Source organism: Myzus persicae, unplaced genomic scaffold (assembly GCF_001856785.1).
Source record: "Myzus persicae strain clone G006 unplaced genomic scaffold, MPER_G0061.0, whole genome shotgun sequence".
NCBI lineage: Eukaryota > Metazoa > Arthropoda > Insecta > Hemiptera > Aphididae > Myzus > Myzus persicae.
This window is the reverse complement of record NW_019101135.1, coordinates 658,644-683,617: the sequence shown is the minus strand read 5'-3', so window position 1 is coordinate 683,617 and position 24,974 is coordinate 658,644. Positions and strand designations below refer to the sequence as shown.

General features: G+C 30.1%; 1 protein-coding gene across 7 annotated transcripts in view; it reads left to right on the top strand.

The window, feature by feature from the left end:
* The window catches only part of LOC111027871 (voltage-dependent T-type calcium channel subunit alpha-1G), a 262,059-nt gene that overhangs the window by 53,635 nt on the left and 183,450 nt on the right, over positions 1 to 24,974 (top strand). For 5 of the 7 annotated variants that reach the window (XM_022306346.1, XM_022306344.1, XM_022306345.1 and 2 more), the window contains 3 exons: positions 24,110 to 24,221; positions 24,309 to 24,442; positions 24,668 to 24,765. In XM_022306346.1, coding sequence (XP_022162038.1) covers positions 24,110 to 24,221; positions 24,309 to 24,442; positions 24,668 to 24,765 — 344 coding nt within the window. The remainder of the gene's footprint in view (positions 1 to 24,109; positions 24,222 to 24,308; positions 24,443 to 24,667; positions 24,766 to 24,974) is intronic. The other 2 variants (XM_022306348.1, XM_022306350.1) reach the window with 1 other exon arrangement.

The following is a 24,974-nucleotide window of genomic DNA, read 5'->3' as shown; positions in this document are numbered from 1 at the left end:
CAATCAATAATATTATATAGTAGAGCAAATATGATAGGTCAAAACAAAGGAGTACGCTAAGTAATACTTTCAGAAAACCCAAGAGCTCCTTTTGTTCCACGTACTCATCATGGTCATAATTTTCTTCTTGGAGATAATAATATGGTATTGTCTATACTCCAATCCAGTGGCCATAACTTCTTCGGTGAAATTCAGCACTACACAATTTTACGTCTTCTACCGAAGGATGAAAAATTCTTCTAAAGTTCATAAATTTGGAATCAATTCATTTATTATTACGAACAATAATAAACGTGTATGATTTAAAGGCATGTCTTATGTTTATATGAAAACTACATTGGGTTTCGTAATAACTTTCACACAAGGCCTACAAATATATTTTTGTCTTCCCTAATTTGTATTTTATTTTTAATTGATCCTATTTGTCTATTATGCAGCTACGACCGTTAGTTCAAACATATTTTTCTATAAAACAACTAAATACATTTTATGACATTTTTCAAAGTTATATGTAAATATGTATTTTATAATAGAACAATAGAAAAGATTCCTCAGTTGTAATTATTAAAATTGTTTATTCGGTCCGGTATCTTCAGGGAAGGGGATGAGGTCGTTAAATATACCAAAGTTTATAGATTTATTATGAATTGAGTTTAATTGAAATTATGTTATAGTTAATGTATGTATGCTTGAAACTGTATTCTTATATTTTATGTCCCCGTAAACAATTGATCATAGGTACTGAATGTTGAGTCATGTGTTTAATTCTGATTAGTTAAGTAAAATTGTACTTAAATGATTTAGCAGATGACAAACCTCAAATTTGTTGAAAACGGTCATGATAAGATTATTAAAATGAAAAACTTTGGCGTTTCTTATTTACATAAGCTTCTTAAAAGAAGAAGTTTTAAAATTGTGTTTATTTTTGTATCGGGGCTCAAATATTCGTCATCTTTAATTATAATTTTGTAGCATTACAAACAATACAAATGCAACGAACATCCAAAGAGTTTATGATAAATTTTGTATTCAATTTAAAGAGCCAAAAGTTGTAAAAGTTCATTTAATATTATGTATAAAACAGTCGTGTATTAAGAAAATAAACGTAGTTTTCACGATTAATTTTTATACTCGTTTGAATACTATTAACTTAGTTTTTCTCCTTTAGGAATTATGTAAATTTACATATTATTATTAAACGTTTCTCCATCTTAAAAGTATTATATTTTTTTTTTGTTTTTGATGGAACACCTATGTTTTTTAATACAATTTTTTTCCATTGTGTCCAGTACCGTATAAACATTTTTATTACGTATCATAATATCATGTTATATACAAGTCACGAGTTACGCAAGCCATATATTTCATTTTGAATATGATAAATTATTTTAAATTGCATAAATTGTGTAAATACCAAACAGCGTATACTAAAATATTATTATAACACTTTAAACTGTTCATACCATTCGTTATAAATTAAAATGATAAAATATACATATTTATATAGTGCACAAATTCTAGTAGACTATATTATTATATAGTAGGGTAAAAAAAAATCATACAGCATTTGAACATAAATCAGTCTGTTCGTAAAAGCGTCTAGTATGGGAAAGTTAATTCAGAAAAAGAGGCCCCCAAAACGTAGGTGGAATCATGCAGCCGTGTCGTTTTTATTTATGTTTCACTGTACGGAGTCTATTCGATATAATGTACATATATATATGTGTGTGTGTTATATGTATGTGGCAGTGCACAGACAGTTGTAATAGATATCATGTTGCCATATTATTATCCGGCCTGATATTAGTTTTGGGATACGAATGGATCGAAACGGAAAGGGTAGAGAGTTGCAGGTCTCGGATCCCTTACTAGGTCACGTCGCAGGCGAATAACGCCCCATAGACAATAAATATATACATTTTTTATTTACACACAATTTAGGGGGAAAAAAACAAAACCCTAGGTGCAATATAATAATGTATAGTATGTATAGACTCGTCACGTCGGTCACACATAACACGTCGTCGGGAGAGCAGTGTCGTTTTTGAGGTCTCGTTTCTGCAGAGTTCTCGCAAATGTTTTCCGCCCCTGCGGTGCACTGACGGAATCGTGGGTTATCGTTACCACCCTCCCACCATACACGAATCGTAAATTTTAAGTATTCGGGTGATACAATTCATTGCTGAATTGTAATAATATATTTTACATTTTACACATAATATTGTAAGTGTACCTGTATTATTTAGGCACGCCGTACGAGACGAAAGTATTTATCTTAATATAAGGACCCACCTCGGGAAATGTCGAGTCTCGCGTGGCCACGATTACTATACAGTATACACATATGGCCTTTATTGCAGTGATGGCATCTTAAACTCGCGGCCAAATTATACACTCGTACACACACGAATATAATAATAATATTATTATATTATACGCGTATTATTTTAATAATATGACCGCATCGCTGCGGTATTCGTTGTATTCGCGGTACGCACACACACACACGGACATAATCATATTATATATGCATGAAAAATGTAACATGACGGTGGTTTATACACGGGGGCGCTCGAGTATTATTACGATTTACAGTGCCTATTTTGTATACCTATACACGAGTATTGTAGCAAACGAGTTTCGGTCCATCTGCGAACGCGGCCAATAAGGCATATAACCCCGAAATCGCCGACACCGCTACCGCATTCTATGCACACATATATTATGCAATATACACAGATATGTTTTATGGATAATATTATACGCACATACGTGTGTACCATAGCAGAGGTATGCAAACACGATAATAATAATATTATAACGCTTTAGCACTGTGGCGGTGAAGGTGCAGGGGGGGGGGTCGACGGGGATGGGGGTTATCGTTGGTTCAAAAATGACTAACAGGCTACAACGAGCCCACCCTCTCCCCTCCTCTTTCCCTCCCCCGGCTATAGCCTAACTCTGGAACCGAGTCCGCGAGATGAGGAGCGGCGGACGACGACGACGACGACGACGAAGACGACGACGGAGGGGTTCGGTGGTATACGGATAACGGCCGTTCTCACAGGTGGCCATTTCGACCCTTTCGCTCGGATCTCGCCGCCATACTCCGTCGTCGTACTTGCACACACACACACACACACACACACACACACACACACACACACACACACACATTATATAGCGTTTCTGGCCGCCGCCATAAAGCACGCGGTACGTGTTAAAGCTCGGTTACCCGGTCGATACATTGTATTATATATCCCGCGCGTTATATTCGGCGGTGCAAATCCCGTAAGGGTTGTTGCAGCGCCGCCGGGAGGGTGGCGATATATTATTATACACATATACGCGGTCAGACGTGGCCCGCGGACGGGTGCCGTGCGTTTTTACACAACCCCCATCAACCCCTACCCCTGGCACTTCGTTCGCCATATATACCTATACACCAGCGGAAACGCGCGGTGCCGAAAATCGCATATGTACCTACCTCACGTCATAATAATATATATATATGCACGTACCTACCTGTGCCCACGTACATATATTACACTGATATATATATATATATATATATATACCTATGGATATAATATAAATATATAGACATACCTACCTATAATATGTGTGTACCTATGATATATATGCGATGCGCATGATATGTACCTACCTATTACACCACCGCGTTTTTCGATTCGTTTTGCGTTTCGCATGTGCGAGTGGTGCCGCGCGGTCATGTATTATGCGCAGTGCCATTATACCTGTCCGACTACCACGATGTACCGCGTATACCGTATATTATACATCGAGCGCGTATACCTGCACAACTTCCTGTATGCACGGCGGCGGCGGCGGTCGATGTACATGACGGTGATTCAACCACCACCGCGACCACGCTCCCCTATCCATTCGATCCATTCATCATATTATGAGTTCGTACCAATTTTGATTGTTGTACGTTTTCAGCATAGTATACGAGTGTATACGTACTTAAATTTCATGTTTTGATTTGGCACTCTGAATACTTCGTACGAAGTCAATAACGATTGTTACAGGGCTCAAATGCCAGAATGGGAGCTATCATATTATGATTACGCTCGTAAGACCCAAAATAGTTGTGGTTTGGTCAGTCAATAATATTGTTTTTACTTAGAAGACGATTTCAACTTTAAATCGTAAAACGCTTATAGATATTTTAATAATGATCGATTATTAATATAATGTATATTCTCATCATTGTCGACTTATGGTTATTAGATATTTACGGTAAAATCGTTTTAAAGAATATTATTCGCTGTGGCGAGACTGATGTACAAAACTACAAAATATAATGTGTTTAGCTTATAAACGTACAGTGGCAGAAGAAAAATGGTCTATAGTTGTCAGTTTTGATTCACCGCACGTTAAACGGGTTTAATAGACGTAATCAATCTATATAACGGTGTGCAGCCCTCGAAATGTTACACGATCGAGAATATAAGACTTGACTACACATTTTTATTTTTAGTTTGACGTGCTAAGAACCGAGAAACTATTTTCCCTCAGCAATTTTAGTTATAGTATTATCATTCATCACCATGTTAATCATACAAGTTTTTTCTTTTCAACTAATATTAATAATATGTGACAAACGTATATTATTATGGTTAGTGCAAAAATATTTAGAACATGTTTTTTTAAAAATACAATTTAATGTGATTTTAAATTTATTGTATTTACTACATGAAGCTTAAATGAAAAAATAAAAAAATATTGCATATTTGCTTTTAAAGAATTTAAAAACTTTAATGAAATAAACTATTAATGCCATCCATTAAGTTATTTTAGGTGTTGTGAATAAATAAACGTTTGAAAACTTATTGTAGGTACCCATTTTTCCGACAGCGTTATTATATAATACGAACTTACACCAAAGCCGAATAATAGTTCACATTTATGTAAGTTAAAAAAATGTTTGAGCGAGGTACTCAAGTGGTAAACTAAGTTAACCATTCGTGTTTACAAACGTGTAAACAATGTTTGATTTGAAGTAAAATTACTTTATTATAATAATATAATATTATTATAACTGAATTAAATAATAATATTTATAGATGCATGTCTTTCAAAGACATTGCCACATATGCCTACTATATACGTACATATTACACTGTACGTACCATATAAATAATCCCTTTTAATTTACATATGATTTTTGCAATAAAATAACAATTAGCCGTAACGGAAAAAAAATAACGTTTCAAAACCGTATAATATTTTATTTCCATCTTGTATATCGATATTGTATTAAAAATAATTTAAATTTTTGTCATGCAAAAATAGGTATTTTTTTATATTAGTTATTTTTGTCATGGTATTTATAAAAATTGTTTTAATCTTTTTTGTTTAATCGTATACAACACATGAAAACTGAATGCGGGTGAATACAAAATGTATTAACTGTAAAGCTTACCAATATCGAGGTTACCAATCGAAATATTATATATTTTTTTTTAGAATCTACAATACAAAACGATACAGAGAATTGATGCAATTTTACTACACAATAGAAACTATAAATGTTTGAAATTCATTACATTTTACCAGCATGTCTTCAACAACACATCATTTATTTTCAATACACAAATTGAATTATTATTTTCATATTCAACCAACCATTTAAACACATTTATAAGACTTTAATATTATACAAGTGTTTAATGTAAGCAAAAAGAGTTGATGTACTTTCTAGACATTTAATCGAGTAATTATGATGATTGGAAATATGAACTTATGTATTATTACTTCAAGGGTTTGTAATAAATAGGAAAATAGTAAAAATGTAACTCAGTCAGTACTTAATAATAAGTTGGGAACGAGGTGCAATTAAGTTAGCTTTAATATAAAAAATTAATAAGATAATTCCTTATCACTCCCAAGTAGTATAATGACGTGAATCCAGAAATACGTCTGTGTGTTTAAACCAAAAAACTCGAAATGTTTAAACTTGTTTTCATATACTATGAGAGCTAGAAAGTATCAGTCCGTAGCTCATTAAAGGACTTGTCAAGTAAATAAAAAAGGGACATTTTAAAATTAAAAAAAAAAAAGTAGTTACCTTATTTTCAACCGTCAGTAAAAATAGTCGGATTTCCCTTTAGCAAAGCAGATTTCCAAAACCGGAGAATGGATTTTGTTATTTAGGGTCTGGTTAGATTGCATTGTCTAAGAGAAATTCACCGAAGAATTTCAGAATTTCATCTTTAATACTTCATCCTCGCTGTAATTTGGAAATTTACATAACTAAGACTGCTTTCTGAAAATTTTAATGCTAATTTATTAGGCAATAATAATAATGATATAATATAGCAGTCGAATTAAAACGTAAAACGAAAGCTTTACTATAGTAAACCATAAAACGTGAGATATAACAAACTACTTAAATTGTGTGTTTGATTTTTATCAAGAATCTCTTGGTATGTCTTATTCTTATAATAGCAGATTAAAGGATTTCCTAGAGTCTATTTTCACTTGAACGCATCTCACTGAGTATAACAACGTTTTTGAGATAACTTTTGCTTTGTTATAAGGACCGAGTATACATACAACCCACACATAAATAATAATTGTAAATAATATCAGTTTAATTCTAAAAGGATTACACCCACAATGGAATGTGGTGATATTTATTATTATTATTATTATTATTATGATATCATATAATCTTCAAAAATCAGTTGCAAGACTGGTTACGTTTATGATGTGGGTACAACTTACAACTACTACCTACCGAGCTTGATTTAAAGTGCGGCCATGATACCGGATTATCACAAATGTTGTAAACATCATGATATAATAATATGAACACTATGCACGATGTCCACGAGGTAGTTTTATGTTGTGCTTGTTCAACGATCATAGGAGACTGGATATAATATTATGTAACATCCCGCACGTCTGAGATCGAATACATATAACAGGACACATTAATGGGACACGTTGATAATTGTATCAGTTTAATTCGAACACAACCACACCGACAATGACGTATTTTTGGGAATATTGAATTGTTTTTGAATCCGTTCACACCGTGATACTATCGTCGAAAAACAGTTAGAGGACAGATTGCCCTTACAATGAGTAACATGCGTAAATAAATATGCGATTATGCTATCATGGAATATTACACACGTTGTAAATATCTGAATACGAACACAATATACAAGGACACGAGGTTCAGTGGGTAGTCGTATAATATTGTGCAGCTTTTATAGCATGCGATATCTAGCGTCGTGTATAACACCCTCCGCCTCCCCCGTTTGTTATCAATCACAATAAAATAACACACATATATATGTAATTGTAAATAGTATCAGTTTAATTCAAAAACTATTTCACAGACAGAATAAAATGTTGTGAATATTATAATTTATAATATTGTTTTTGAGAGACCGTTCTTGGTAATAATATTATCGTCGAAAAACCGCTACAGGACAGGTTAGGCTGAAGATTTGGGTACACTACGTGGGCGGAAAAAAGTGTGATTATGAACGTCGTAAACATCATCATCATGAACAGATATCACACTATAATATACTAGGTTTACGGGGTAGTTGTGTACTTGTGCAACTATTATTATAGGAGCATGGATATACGAAACACGCCCGACGCTTTTAAATATTTAAGCAATAAAATACTCTATTAATTAAAAACACTTTTGAGTTAGGCACTCATGTATATTTTAACTCATCACATATTATTTTTCATTATTTTCATACTATACCTACTTTATTTTATGTTTATGCTACACTTGATAACCATGTTAGACATGCCGTTTGGAGTTAAAAATAAAACACAACAATTATTGTTTTTGAAAGCGTTTAAACGCGGTGATAATAATATTATCGTCAAAAAACCGATGCAAGACAAGTTCCGCTTACGACGTGTGTACACTAACAAGCGCCAAAAAAAAAAAAAATGTGTAACTATGAATTTAATGGAATATACGTTTTATACGAATTATACGTTGTAAACGTCATCATAATATTATACGAACACTACAATACACGAGGTTCGAGGGGTAGTTTTGTGCTTGTGCAACTATTATAGCAGCATCATAGCCGATATAATGTAACACCCCGCGCCCGTGTTTGTGATCGATCGAACCAGTAATGGTAAGAAGGAAAAAAAAAAAATAATAATAATAATGAAATCTCTCGATCGGTTCTCTATACTTTGTAGCCGGAGGGTAAGAAGACGACGGCGGCAACGCTCGGGCAAACCCGCAATCGGTCAAATAATTTTGCGTCACGTCCGTCGAATAAACCGTGTCCACTGTGTATATATAGTTGCGACCCAAACGGTTCGTGACAAACACCCAAAGGAATTCGGTGTGGGATTTTTTCTTTTTTTTTTTTTCTTCACGAGACATGGACACGCCGAATACGCCGCCGTGTGTGCGTATATCCATGTATATATATATATAAATGTTGATTATGGCTAATGGATTTGTCGGGGCGACCGTATAATCTTACGGGTCGGAATGAGACGTTTTTTTTTCCGCACCCAGAATCGACCGACCGAGAATCTGCAGCGGTGGCGGCGTGGTCGTTGGTGAAAACATTTTCCCGTCCCCGGTGCAAAGTATTCGAGTACACACCCCACCACGAATTGTATTTCGGAATAAGCTCAACATAATAGCTAGGTGATACCCGAAACGTTTTTCGCAAGTCTTTGTCCAAGCGATGTATCGGACTTCAAAACTCAAGCCTCCTCGATAAAAAAATTCGTAAGGCTTTTGCACCTACGAACGAGGACAGGATTATTCTTATAATAATAGTGTTATATTCGGCACCGCTTATTCCGCAATACTGAATATTTCTGTTTGATTTAATTGATCGACGAAAATACGTAGGTTGTAGGTAGGAAGGTATATGGCCATATGGGTATTATTTCATCGACCGCTGTTCAGACAATATCTCCATCCAATGACAATAATATGACTTGCAGACAGTATTTTATTTTATTTTTATAGAATATTTTTTCGATTGTCGTCTGACATTGTCTTAAGACAAACATTTTATTGTTAAAACTCGAATGTAGTCAAATCGTCATTAACAGTAATTGTTTCAACAAGTCGACTGTCTCGTGTATCACATTATATTAGATACACGTCGAATTTTCAATTATTGTACCCAACACTTGTACTAGCAAGTTTCGTCTCTTGTATCATATTATACAATACTCAACAATTTTTCGAGATTATTTATTTATTTATATCTATATGGAATTTCCCAAGCCAGCAACTCTAATAAAACTCTAAGTATCATACTATATATTACGAGTCCGGGCAAGTTCTCGGCCAGGGCTCATAAAATCACCGATTGCTCGTGTAATACTCGAGGCGAGATCAGTGAAATCGGTAGAGCAGTCGGCTTGTTAATGTTATTTTCTTTATCTGCTACTTCGCAATACAAATACTATAAAATGTTATTATTTTTTGATATATCGCCTAAATTCGGTAGCTGCAGGTAACCCATGCATGATCACACGCGCAGTACATCGCTGGTGTTATATCGACCGATCGATTTTTTGAATGGACATGCCTAATTATGTGACGCACAGGTACGATATACAGTTATACGTCTTGTACACAGAGCGACGTTGGGCTTATCAAAAATACCATTTGGAACATTTCGTTTACGAACTCGGTCGTAGGAGCCCACGTGCGTAGGTATTATACCTACGTACAATGATAGTCTCTACTCTCTGTACGCGCTGTGTATGCAATATTTTTTCCATATTAATAAGATTTATATTTATACATATATGTATTACCTATACAACATGAATATAGAGTTTACGGACGCGCAGATAATGTACTCGAGATAAGTGCAACGAATATCCATATACAGTGACACTATTCATCCGAGTCGGCTGTGCATATATATATATATACACAAGTACTTGAAACGCGTTATGCCATTTATTATTGACGCATTTCTCGTTTCGAATATGCGAACCGTTAAAGTTTTAACATTTTCACCCATCGGGACGTTTCTCTTCATTAAAACAAGACGTAGGTATATAATAATGTATTCAACGAACTCGTTTGTATATTAACTACGCGCAGTATCGTCGAGGAGTAGCGGCGTCGTCGCAGTTTCTCCACCTTATAGAAAAATAACTGACTGCAGCTATCGATTTAATAAATTAATGTGTTTTAAAAATAATAATAATGATCAATTTTTCTGTATTCGTATTAATTGGATACCAATAGTAGTGGACCGTGGCTTTATAGCGAGTGATCACTTAAGTTATTTTATAATAATTAAGAAAAATAAATAAATAAATATTAATTTAGGACATAAGAATCGAACTTATTACACACTTAAGCACCATAAGTGTTAAATTTTTTTTAATTAACCATCGTAATAATTGTAATCACAATGATTTGTCATTTGCATTCATTGGCTCAGGTACTCGATAAATGTATGGTATTCATTGATTTTTATTTTTTACGATAGAATATATTAGGTAATTTAACAATGAATAATAACATATTTAGTTTTATTTTATTTTGTAGAAAAATAAAATATCAATAACATAATTTTAACGTGTGAAATTGAATGACTTGACGTATGTGTTTTTATTTTATGTTTATTTATTTACTTATTTCAATTCATGAAATAGAGCGCTAATAAGGTGTCTTACATTTCTATCATTTGACTTATATTTTAATATTTGATAAACAAGTCAGGAACGCTCACTCTCAAGCGTGTTAAACTCCTGGTTTCTAAAAGCATTTTGGTACAACGCAATTAAGAGGATCCTATACTCGCGTGTGTGGTCTCCGTCTTACAAAATATGTAAAACGTGGCGACAACTGTTTTGCGAGGGAAAGAACCGAAAAGGCTACGGTAATAACTAAGTAACGAAATGTTCACCACATAAAAAAGTGTCCTTATGCTATGAAATATCGTTTTTATTTTTTCGATATCGAAACTACCAAAAAATTATTCAAGTTTGAAAAACACTAAAATAATGGGTTTCGAGACAATAAGGACAATGTTTGTATACGAGATGTCAAAAAAAATAAAAACGATATTTCACAGATAATGTTCTCAATTATATCCTATATCAATTTGGATTCTTAACTATCACTACAGCCTGAGTGTTTCTTTTCCCCTGAAAACAGTTTTAGCTATGTTATACACTTGTAAGACGAAGGCAACACATGCGGGTTTAGCGTCCTTAACTACAGTTCCATTTACAATTTAAAAATAATTTGTCAGCACTTATGCTTCGATATTTACCTTTTTTTCTTAATAATGACAAGTATCAATTTACTTTGAATAGAACCGCTATAAAATCTTATTACAAACAATCTTAACCATGTACAGTAAACTACGGTCAGTAAATAAATTATATCTTAATATAAACAATCGTAACTGTATACTTATAACTATAAGTACTAAAAATCGGACGAAAGAGCACAAGGACGTCATAAGGTGTTCTAAACTTATTAGAAACCTAAAACTAAATTAAGTGCAATAATGATAAATTAGTCTGACTAAAAACTAGACAGGATGCTATGTACAGAAACTGTGTGTACTAATTTGAGTACTTACCTGTATTGGGTATAATTTGTAAAAAAAAAAAAACAAGTTATTTTCAATTGTTGCTAGCTGCTTAAAGTTTAGAAATAGAAAAATAGAAACTTATGTTTTAGTTTGTAAGTTTGTAATATTACAAACAATATTGCTAACAATATTACTTTAAAAGCTAATGGCTATGGAGGGAGGTCGGTTTTAAATCACGTTGTTGTTTAGTACTTAATAATGGTTTGATACAATAATTGTTGTTATTCATTCCATTGTCTATGAGTACCTTTAAATCATTGACATTTTCATGAAAGTTTGACGATAAGAAATAGAAATGAAGAACATTTATTGGTTAAGTAATAAAAATCCCCAATATAGCTATCACATAGTAAAATCATGCTAATGCAACTTACGTATTTTACCTACCTATTAATGCATTGAAACATGATATGGATAATGGGTAAGATTACCTAATAAAATATTAATTTTGCTATACGTATAACCACTAACCAACTAATAAAACGTTCTCGTGTTGTAATTAATCTAAAACAGTTGGTTGTAACTCATAGAAGGTTAAACAGTGTATTGGATATTTTATGTCAGCATAATATATATTACTAGGTTTTCTAAAAATAGTAACGCCACTCTGTTACTATAATTCAAAGATTTAAGAATCTCGTTCACACAAATATTAGTTGCATCAGCAAAGAGGATTTTGTTGTTTATACCAAAATGGAAATAAATATTTACCTCTGTAGCTCCCCGTAGTAGTTTATTTTCAGAAAATGTCTTTTACAGATTCTAGTTAAGTTTTTTTTTCCTGAAAATGGCAGATTGTTTGACTTTAAGTAATGCTCTACTATTATAGCACTATGTGTTTATACATAATTATGCTCAAACTTAAATAGTCTGCTTACTAAATGCCTAGTCATGGAATACAAATGCATGTATTAAAAATTGAATTTCTGGTTTTCTATAAAAATGGCAATTATATTACACAAAATTGGATTTGTTATAAAAGTATAATACTTTTTTTTTAAATCATGATATTGAATTTGTTAAATATTCATTATATATTTTGTACTTTTAGATGACAGTTTAAATTTGATTCAAAATTAATTAGATGTCAAAAAACCAATAAAATCTCTTATTCAATATCAAATATGCCGTTTTTTTAAAAAACTATTGTGATGGACAAATTGAGTTTGAAGACATCTGTAAATGCGGTCAAGATTCGTTTTAAAATTCCATTGCAGCAATAATAGTTAACACTAATTTAGATAGACACTATGGATGTGTACACTTATACATTTGTATTATTTAATATAGATATGAAATTTGAGTGATACGTCAACATACTAAATAAGGTCTATTATTTGGCCTTTAGCCGAAAATATAACCCATCAACCGTAAGCGTGTATACTACAAATAAATCAATACTTTATGGGGACAATGTATTAAAATTTCATAGCAGTCATTGATCAATACATTCACAAATTATTAAATGCATTTGGAAATTCTATAAATTCATATTTCGTCCATTATTTTTTTAAATACCACAGATAAATTATTAAGTTCCTGTTCAGTCAATGGAATCATATGAATTCAAAAAATAAGTTATACCATGTAATGGGTTGCTACATTTTTTTAAACTGCCTCAAGACATTCTTATTAAAACTATCAGAGGCCTTTATATATAAATACAATACATAAAGGGGACATATAAAGGTACACGATAACTAATCAATTTTATTATAATATAATAGTAATAAATTAAATTAAATTCTTAGCGTTCTTTATGCAAATGCACAGTTTTTGACCAATGGGCACACATTTTTCATGTATATTATTTAGGTTCTCAAGCATGTCGTTGGCTATTTATCGTGTCAGAATTCAAACCCTAAATGTTGGGTCACATATGATTTTTTGTTAAGTCAAACGAAAACCGAATATTTTTTGTTTATATAATATATATTTATTATATAAAGAGTTGTCATTCGTTATGCATAGTAAACTTGAAGTAAAGAGACGTCCCCGTGTCTATTATCAGTTGCATCATTTTAATACTTAGCTAAAAGTCATTCTATCGGTATATTTATGAACTTTGAAAAATATTTTTCTTTTTTAATCAACTTAAACACGACATTTTTTAATATAAAATATTTTTTTTTTTTTAGAAACTTTCATATTTTGAAGAACATTTTTTCTGAGAATTTTTATTTGTAAAAATCGAATACTTAATCAAGTTAGTAGTTACCTACATAGTTTTTTTTTTTTAATTTTAGATGATCAGAGTGGAATAACAAAAGGATATTATCTCGCAGAGTCACGAAACATTCCATCTGAACTTTTTCTCTCGTCCAAACTTTTCTGTTCAGTGATAAATTAATCACTATTATACAAATGGTGTTGTGGAGATAAATGATAATCGGTTTTCCGAGTATAACAAAATACAAATATATTATTGTCTTTCGATACATGATTATCGAATATCTACAGCAGTTTGCTATAAAACCAAACTATGTACATTTTGAAAATTAATCCGCTGTACGATGAATGTGATTTACTCGTTTAATGGCGTGGAAAAGTATTATAATATTCTCTACTTTTTTGTTTCTCGTCTCGAATCAGACAAAAAGAGACGTATAATACGTTTGTGTTTTATTTTTTATCGTGTTTACTCATGTAACATATAAATATATATATATATACACGTAATACATAAGTATATATATATATACATTGTAATATACGAATTGCATAAAATAAACATACGACTCTTCGTCTCCCCCGTAGAGCTAAATAAAAACTTGACTGCCAAAAAAAAGCTCTTTTGACATTATTATTTATTTATTTTTTCTTTTTTTGAAAAAAAAAAAAAACAAAAAAACCCAACAAACAGTAATGAAAGTAGTTGGTTTTTATGGAAAGTTAAATAGCTCACGAGAATAGTATATAATATATTATAGAGGCGGAAGAGGAATGAAATCGGAGCTGTCTGTGAATTCAGTGCTAGAGTAGGACGTACACAGCTAGACGGCGAAGAAAATAAAAATATAAGAGAAACAAAAACAATCCTCAACCACTATTTATTACAATATTATTATAACGGACGTCGGACATCTCTTCGGATCGACGAGTATATTTCGTGCCCGGACACGATAATGCATATTTGTATAATATACAATAAATAATAATACCATATACAGAGTGATTGTTTTAAAAGTAAACGATAGTCACTAAAAGTATTAATTTTTTATTTTTACGATGATTTAAAGTTATTTTATAAAACAATACATTTTTGAACAAAGAATAATATTTTTTACTATTTTTTATCGTTATAGTTTTGAATGTTTTTGCTTTATCGAAATACAAACTACGTTTTAATTTATTCATATTCCGAAGCAGAATATTTTTTTGAAAATCAAATTTCGAACAATTAATAATTAGATGATTTGAGAGGTAGAGTGTACAACAGGGATTCGTTGGAAAATGTTGAAATATACTCTTTACTGCTGTGATTGTCAAAACTTAAGATACATACAAATTAACCACTAGTTTGAAATTAAATTGTACACATAAAAAAATATTTCTATGGAATGTTAAATTAAAAATGTGTGTTATTGTTACAAAAATGTTGAATTTTAATTAATATAATAACGAAATAAAATAGTGGGTAAAGAGTATGACATTTTTCAAAATTGTTGTTTTTTAATAAATTTCAATGATATTAGTAAAAATTTTTGAGAAAACTAGACAGTTATTAAGTTAAAAGAATCACTCGAGTGATCAGTTCCTGTACAATAATTTATAATATAATATTATGTAGTGTTTTACTGTACCACATTTACACAACCATGACGGTGATTGAATTTTTTTCTAAAATATTTTAAATTAAACGATAACGATTATAACTTTTTTAATTGTGTGTGTTTTTGTGTGCAATTCGTTGCTATTTCTAAAATTTATAATTATTTACAGTTAATAATTTAACTTTCGAAAAAGTGAGTTCCATGTTATGCATTGATCGCCATGTATGTGTGTGTGTGTGTGTGTGTGTGTGTGTGTGTGTGTGTGTGTGTGTGTGTGTGTGTGTGTGTGTGTGTTTGTGTTTTTTATCTTTGTGAGTATTTGTAGACACAAGTAACACATAAATGGTTACATTGGTAAAAAATAAAAGTATTGCACAATTAGGTCCGCTGACAAAAGGGGAGATTTGTGTTTGTGGAGATTTGGTCCGTTTACCATTAAAACCATAACAATTTTATTACGCTTCGGGCTGTATATGGTATACATAACATCACTAAAAATAACGATATCCGGTCCTTCCCCTCCAGTCCGTTTGGTAAGACGCTGCAGCGGACCAGCAATAAAGTAATCGACGAGGGTGAGTGACTGACTTAACGATTCTGTTTTATTTTTCGTTCGTTTCATAAAAGTTTGACTATAAAAGCGGATAACATAAAAGTATAGTAGGCCGCGAATCGCGATTAAGAAATAAGTAGCGCTACTATTGCAGCTAGTAGTGAGGGTGGATTATATCAAGAGAAACATGGATCTTTCCTTGCAGCTTTTTACACTTGGAATTAAATAACTCGTATAATCATGACGAGCATACACAATCATCACGAAAAGTGTCTAGTTATATTTGAAGTAGACTAGTCTATCGATTAAATAAGATATAGTTATTAAAATGTGTATAATTATTATAGGTTAAGTGTAGATTATAGGTAATTCATCATGTATATACGTGTATTAGTGGGGAGGATCAAACAATACTACATACAATTTCTACATTGAAATTAACCTTAAATAGCTGGCAAACCACGCATAATATCATAATAAATGTTTGTATTTTTTTCAAATTTTATTAGTGAATTAAATTCCAACAATAACAATATAACACAAACGTAGGAGGAGAAAAGTATAATTACAACAAAAGAGAGTTGGTCACCTCCAAGGCAACAGCTGTGCGGAGATGGTAGTGAATATTAGTAATATGTGCGATAATATAAAATATATGCGAGCTACCCACAGATAAAACTACTTATCTATATCATTCACGAAACTATAATCGATCGATTAAAAACTGTGAATAAAATGTTATCGTTGCACTTGCTTGTGATGGAATAAAAATTACCCAAATCCTTTTTTATTGCAATGGTGTTCTATTAGAACTTAGAAGTATAAGTACAGATTGTGTGATATTGTAGGTACAACTGTATATATATATATATATATATTATTATATTATATAATAATAATCACACACATTTTCCTTAGCAAATTTTGTTTTCTGATTGCTTTAGAGGTGGCAATTCTATTTATATTATACAATAGCAACAATATAATTTTCATTCTGTGATTATGGGTATAATATTATTATTATTATTGTTTACACTTTATTCAATTACATAATAGTATATAACATTTTATCCGATGGTGTAGTAAAATTGAACACTGAAAAAATCATCTTAAATCGTAATAATAGTTAAAAAATTGTATTCGCACACGAGTGTAGCGCTACACGCCTAAGTGTTTCATAAAAATAACGATCGAGTTTAATACGCACTTAAACATTTTGTACCAACAATGTTTATGATCACAGTCACTGCAAACCACTGTGTCAGGTAAAAATATAGGTTTGATAATATTTATCAAAGCATATGTATACTGGGAATTTTGTTAATTGTATACTCTTCTCAGTAACAATTTGTAGTAGAGTACCAAATGAGTATAATTGGTTGACACTAAAAAACGACAGTATAAAATATTGTAATTGGCTTTAGAGCTTCCCAATATCGTACTTTATCCCGTTCAGATATTATAATATTATACTATCTCTCTCCTTCCCTCATTATTTCTCTAACTCTCTATCTAGCTCTCTCTCTTTCTCTCAGGCACACACACACACATACTCACATACCAACTCATTGAAATGCAGTTATAATTTTAGTTATACACACAATTGCAGTGCTTAAAATTCTAACAAAGTGTGTACGTTGTGGAATAAATGTATACAACAAATATACCTACATAGTTCGATCGAATAATTAGGTAGATGGAAATTATGAAATGTGAAAATTTTACTGAATCAACAGTAATAACATTATACAATCGTTTACAGCAATTTTCAAATGTATGTGTAATTTTCGAAGTTACATAGATATTAAATTAGGTACCTGGGTATGTACTTCGTAGCCTACAAATTGTTTTATCAAGCGTAAAATGCTTTCGACATTATTTAATATATTATTAATGATGCTGTTTGTGTTATAAAACAATATTTTTAGTATATACTTTAGCTTAAATAGAGGATTTAGTCATATTCAAAATCGCAATTTAAATTTGATGTGTAGTAGTCATTTGGAAGTTGAACGGTATTTAATTTGTAATCAAAGTTTTAACTGAAATAACGAACGGTATACTTACTTGATATTAATATCAAACATAAAATAAATATTTATAATTAATTGTCAGTTTGCTTTGTATAAATACTTTGATTTGATTTTACACATGATATTTATATTATAATATATTTGTACTTGTATAAAGGGCTTGAATTGGAAAAAAAAATTGAAGACGGACACTGATTTTAAAGACACCGTTCCATAGCGGATAAATTGTAAAGTAACCCGTTTTCGACTTCGTCCCCCGCATCCCCTGCACGTCATAGTAACACAAAAACTGAAAAACAACATTGAATAATATTCTACATTCAATATTGTAAATCTTGAGTGCTATGAGAGCCGAGAACGAAAATGAACCAAAGTTAGCTATGAATATTTTGTCCACTGACAATATTGGCTGTTTATAAATGTAAACATTTGAAATACATATATGAGCAAAAACCCAATTGGTTTTCATTAAAAAATAACTTATTTATGGTGAAAATATTATATAATATGTTCATGAAAATTGTACATTTGTGATTACTGATTTGTATCTAAATGACTATATCAATATAATACTATACTATCATATTAATTATTAGTTATTACTTATTAGTATGTATTAAAACCATGACGGTAAAGGACTTAAAAATAATTCTTGATCATAAGTTTTGAGATATCATAAACCTCGCATTAACTAAAAATATAAACACGCCTGTAATATATCAGAACGCATTTCTTATCATGAATAGTAAATTGTTAAATCAATACTCAACGTACACTCAATCTGTTATTTCCGCGGTTATATCTTATGGTATAAAAAAAAAAACAGACTTTCTGATTCAATATCAGGGAGATGTAATACATTTCACTAACGTTGACATTTTAAGTCAAATTAAACGAATCTCTTAATGGTTTTCAAGATTATTTTTTAGAGATCTTCGAGACTGTATGTTAAACAATGCTTTGTTGTTTCAGTAAATTTTTTAGTACATAATATTCACATTTTATACTGAAACCATCATTGTATAGAAAATATTTTGATGTGATAAATTTATTTTGAAAAATATAAAATAAATAAATACACTTTATACAAGCATTCTATAATATGAAATTGAAATATATACTTTTTTCGTGGTTTATAATCATATTTATTTTTTGTTTGTCAACTGCACAATAATAATATTACACTTTTTCATAACAATTCGTTTTTTTTTTGTGGTCGGACATATTTTGTATAATATGCCATTTAAAGTTTAGAAACAATTTAAGGATTATTCTGTAGTTTTTGTTCCTTGATTTATAAGTAATAAATTGTGCCTGTATAGTTTGTCATATTATAGTAGACAATATTTCAACGTTTATGTCAAAGGGTAACTGTATAGAATGCAAACAATTTACTGAATTAGAACCAGTGCTTTATAATAATTTTAATATATTTCAGTTTATAACATAATATACAATCTGTAATCAGTTTATATTTTCAATTCTATGTGTTGTGACGTAATATTTAATTAATTATAGAATGATATAATTACATATAGACATAAATAGCCAACAACAAATATAAAAAAAAAAACTCAACTTAGTTCATTAAATTATTCAAAACAAAACTGTTTACATATTTTTTTAAACTACGATTTAAAAAAATACGATTAAATAAACAAATATGAATGCAACCTTGAATTCTTCATCTGAAATAAGATAGATATATCTTACTAACATATTATTATACTAATTGTCATGTAAAGAAGCTTGAAGTGTACATTTAAATAAAGTTGTATTGATACAATATTAAAAAATAGAAGAAAAACGATTTTTATGTTTTCATTTTTCGTGCCATAGAATAACGTTATGATAAATATTTATTATTTAATCTTATAATACCTAGTTATATAATAAATATTATTATATTTAAACAAGAATAAATTTACATCAAAGTGGAGATCTCATTATTTTCCCTTCAAGCTCATGTTTTAATCTTTATTGAATTTTTTCCGCATGTGAAAACATTTAAACTTTATAATATTTTGTTTGGATTTGAGTTTAAAAATTAAATTGCTTTGATTTAGTTTTAAAAGGACAACAACGTGTTCTCAGAGGGCACAACATTATTTTATGCTTGGACAAACTGAAGAAGCATTTAAGTTTATTATAATTTTTTTTTCTTATTTTCACGTGAAATAGTTTTTTAAGCATATTTCAAACCTTGAATGGTTTTTTAATTTTTTCTGATAGGTACAGGCAAAAATATAACCTATTAAAAGTGTTTTTAACCAAATGTTTAAACAATAATTATAAATCTTAAAGTTAAGGAATAATAATAAGTACCTAATAACATATAAATAATTCACAAAAAACCCTTTTAGGTTGTGTTTATGCCATTACTATTTTATGTTACACATAGACACAAATAATGTCAAATATACAATAACTATTAATTAATTAATTAATTAATTATTTTTGACTTTGGATCAAAATGTTGGTTGGTTTCAAAGGTAGCTAAAACTCTAAAAGGCACGTAATCAAACGTAGGTAGGTACAAGTAAAATTATTTAATCAAGTTCTGTGTCGATGCACATATTAATTTGTCTTTCAAACAAATGTTCAGAAATTTATATTGTGATTGAAAACCATTTATATAAACAAGCCTTACCAATTGATTTTAGCTTAATAATTTCTAAATATCATCAGTTTAAGTTTTATAATTATATTTCTATTTAATTTAAGATAGATATAGGTATCTACATAATATTCCATACATTGGAATTTGATCATTTTTGGTACCTACAAAATACATTTTCGTTTATATGTTGATAAAATCTTAAGTAAAATAAAATATTTGTTGTAAGTTTATTAGAAAAAATTTAGACAATGGTATTACTAAAACATTATAACATTAACAATAAACTAGAATGATCAAAATGTAAATTATTATAAAATCGAGATTTATTTATAATATATACTTATATATATTATATAGATAATGCTATTTTTTAAATTCAATTTCATGAATAAAATATATGGATTAAGGTGATATAAATTGAAAATTGAATAACTAATTTACTATTAAAATTACTTTGGATGTCTTGAAATTTAGATCAAAGAGAAAAGAGTGAGTTGTTTAAAATAAATCGAAATAAAGTCGTACAAATTTGATGTTGGGCGCCAAAACGGTTACACTCAAACGGCCATTGCTTAATACTTTACTTAACTTTACAGAAGCGTTTACCTACTCAAAAAAATTACTCATTAATACCACAGTAAAAAGTAAATACCCAAATCATAATATCAAATAACAAAACTGTTATGCTTATTAATAATATATAATGATATTCTCGAGTTGAATGTCGTGTTATATTAGGTGTGTAATTTATAATTAAACTTATTATCATTATTTTCAAAAACTATTTCATCTATTAAGATTATCGTGGAAGACAGCGGTGGAGCAAGGATAATGAAGGGGGGTTAAAGTATAAACTGAACTAAGTTTTTCACAGTTTCCGTTTGTACATAATACATTTATTAGGGATAAAAGTGAAGGTTGGAGGACGTTAAACAGCCCAAACCCCATCCACCATGTTGTAGCCACTGGTGGCAGAGCTCATATTATTTTATGTATAGCTCTCACGAGTTATCGATTATTTGACTAATACACTAAGCAAGTCGAAACTATGTTTTTTTATATTCTTTACTTGTGTTACATAAATACCTTGCAATTTTTTTTTAAGACATATATATCCATGTATTGATACGCAATAAGCGACTTACTGTTGATGCTGTTACCGATAAAACCACCATTAGTCTCTTTTAAACCAATACCGAAAAGGGGAAGACAGCATATCTGATTAAAGAAGAAACGTTGAAATATATTAGTTACAACATGTTTGACATATTTCCAGTTTGTAACGAGCAGTGAAAAATGTATAATGTATGAAAAAAAAAATAAAGATAACACCGGTTAACTTAGAAGTCGTTATTTATTTTTATTCATTTATTGAAATATAGACGCCAGACGACAACAGTTAACATTTTGATTAATACATTTTATAATAGAGTTAAACACTTAGGTAAAACAATAATTGAATAAGTATAAGAAGGAAACTTGTGAACAAATATGTCCATTATTACCATTAGTTGTTTATGCTAAATTATATTACAAATTATGCTAAACGCCTAAACATATTATATTGGTTAAAAAATATAAAACATATTAAGAAATGTTTTATACTGTTAATGATATTGTTTACAACTATACTGGTAATATGAACACATTTCATCTAGTTAGGTTAAGTAGTTGCATAATATATTAACATATAAGTATCTTTGATCTATTTAGCATCAGGTTATTTATATTTCATAAAAAATATAATATTCGTATTACTCACATGTATTTGAGTACATTGAGGATAGAAAAACAATAGCTCAGTATGCCATATATTTTATTACTTAGAATTACTTACAGTTTCAACTATATAACGATCATAATATAGTCATAGGTAAAATTAGATGCATTAGGAACTAGGAAATATTTGGATTTTATCAAAATATCCTAAACCCTACTACCTCAAAAAAAAAAAAAACTGGCAACTATATTTGTTTATAATATATGTATTTTATTTATAGTTAATGTATTCTAATAAATGCTAAACCCAAAAAGCATTGTAAAAACTTAAACCAAAATGGTGTTGATTAGTTAAAACTCTATGCATATTCATATTGAACTAATTTCGTATATTAATTTCAGTTGATTAGCGTCTTCACATTATACACAAATTATTGTATAATATTATGAAACTATATCATAAATCATAATTTATTATCGTTGTACGAAAAACACTTTTAAGTTACAACATTGGGAAATTAAAATATGATGGTGAAACTATTTCCAAACAATTTAATGAATAGTTGAGTTAGGCGAACTGAACAAAATATAAGTTTCCCATTTTTATTTTAAGTTTATATGCACGTGTACCAGCCTTCCTTGGAATATCATAAAATAATCTGTTAAAATATTAACAATATTATCCTATGAGAAAGGTGGATATGAGTTTTATTTACAGCCGATATTTTTGGTGGCTTCAATTATTCCTTTTTCTGAAGTCGATTAGTAATACTGTCGTTAGGATACGAATATAATTCTGAGAAAAGACTATCTGAGTTATTTTTTCATGTACATGATTAGATCTTTATGAGCTATTCATAAATATTTTAAAAGTGTTTTCAGTTTTTTTTTCTCTTAAGATCGGTAAAAAAATGTATTGTTGGATAAAAAACTCGACATTGAATACAAGATTATGTCATTATTATGAAAATAATATGTAAATAAATTTAATAAATATGTAGAATAATACCCAGCTAGCAATATGAAGTGTTGTTGTAGATTGTATCCTACAGGAATGGCCGGGATTTGAGTAGTGGTTTATTCTACTACCTTGTAAAATAGAATTTTTTCATGTGGACTTTTTAAAATTTTTTTTTACATAAAAATATTGGATTGAATATAAATATATCAGCTGGTATATATTTTAAGCACGTGAGATAAAATCATGATTATAAATTTTAATATCTGTCATCGAAAAAAAATTATATGACCATAATTTATTTACGAAAATCTTTTTATCTGCGTTTAGAACATTAATATTTTGTTCGAAAGGAGAATTTTAAACTTATTTTAAACTGTATAATGAAATAAAAAATTCGAAAAAATCAATCAGTTATTTATGAATTTAAATCAAAATGATTGTTAATTTCGAAGCTATAGGTAATACTTAATAGCCTATTGAAATCAAACATCGAATTAAACGCATGCGTCCATGGTCGGATTATAACGGGTTGAATACATCCAAATCATTGTTTAGCGTTAAAGTCTCTACTAATATTGAAGAGAGAAATTTAAAAGAAATATGCGTTTATATGGAGGTCAATGATTATTTTTCGGAATGCTTAAAATATTTGATATGAACCATACAAAATTCTTCCAAATGTTTTTGAAATGTATTACAATAACAATATAACATTATGTTGAAAAATAATATCTATTGAAAAAATACAGTATGTACACTTATAACTTGTTTAAATTGATTATAATTTATAAACGTCTTGCAAACATTATTTCCTTAACCAACCCTTATACACGTGGTTCGAGAGAGCGAGCATGCTTGTCATACTGCTGAACTGTGTTACCCTGGGCATGTATCAGCCGTGCGTGGACGATCAGTGCATATCCAGACGATGCAGAATTCTACAAGTAATGGGATTTTTTTTTTTTCAAATCATATTTTTTTTATTTCCTTTGGACATGGAGTGGCTCTAATGTGACTGCAACTGTTTTCAGGTGTTCGACGACTTCATATTCGCGTTCTTTTCGCTGGAAATGATAGTGAAAATGATCGCCATGGGAGCGTACGGTCCCTGCACATACCTCGCAGACTCCTGGAACAGATTAGATTTTTTCATCGTGATCGCAGGGTACGCATAACGATATAATACGTTAATAAACTGCTGACATTTATTTTTATTTCGTACTGCATAACAATATATTATGCACGCCCGTGATTAATGGGTTAGCCTAAATGTGCGCTTTTTAAAATTCCCGTTGATCACTTGGATTAAGCGCCGTTTCGCTATTTACCATATAATATGTGTTGGATTTTTTTTTTTTGTTATTAAAATTTTTATTCTCTCGCTTTTCAGTGCTTTGGAGTACTGTTTGAACGTGGAGAACATAAATTTCTCTGCCATACGAACAATAAGGGTGCTGAGGCCGCTTAGAGCCATCAACAGAATTCCAAGTGAGTAAAATTTAGTTTTCACATTAAAGTGTACAAGTGTGTGTATGCGTGTACCCGTGAATCATTGCCAACGGTCTAATACAATAAACTGTTATAGGTATAATAAACTATATATTATATTAAACAAACACATTTATAAATATATAATAATATTATATTACACCAACGACAAAGAGGTACCTACTTGCAGACGAAATCATAATATTATT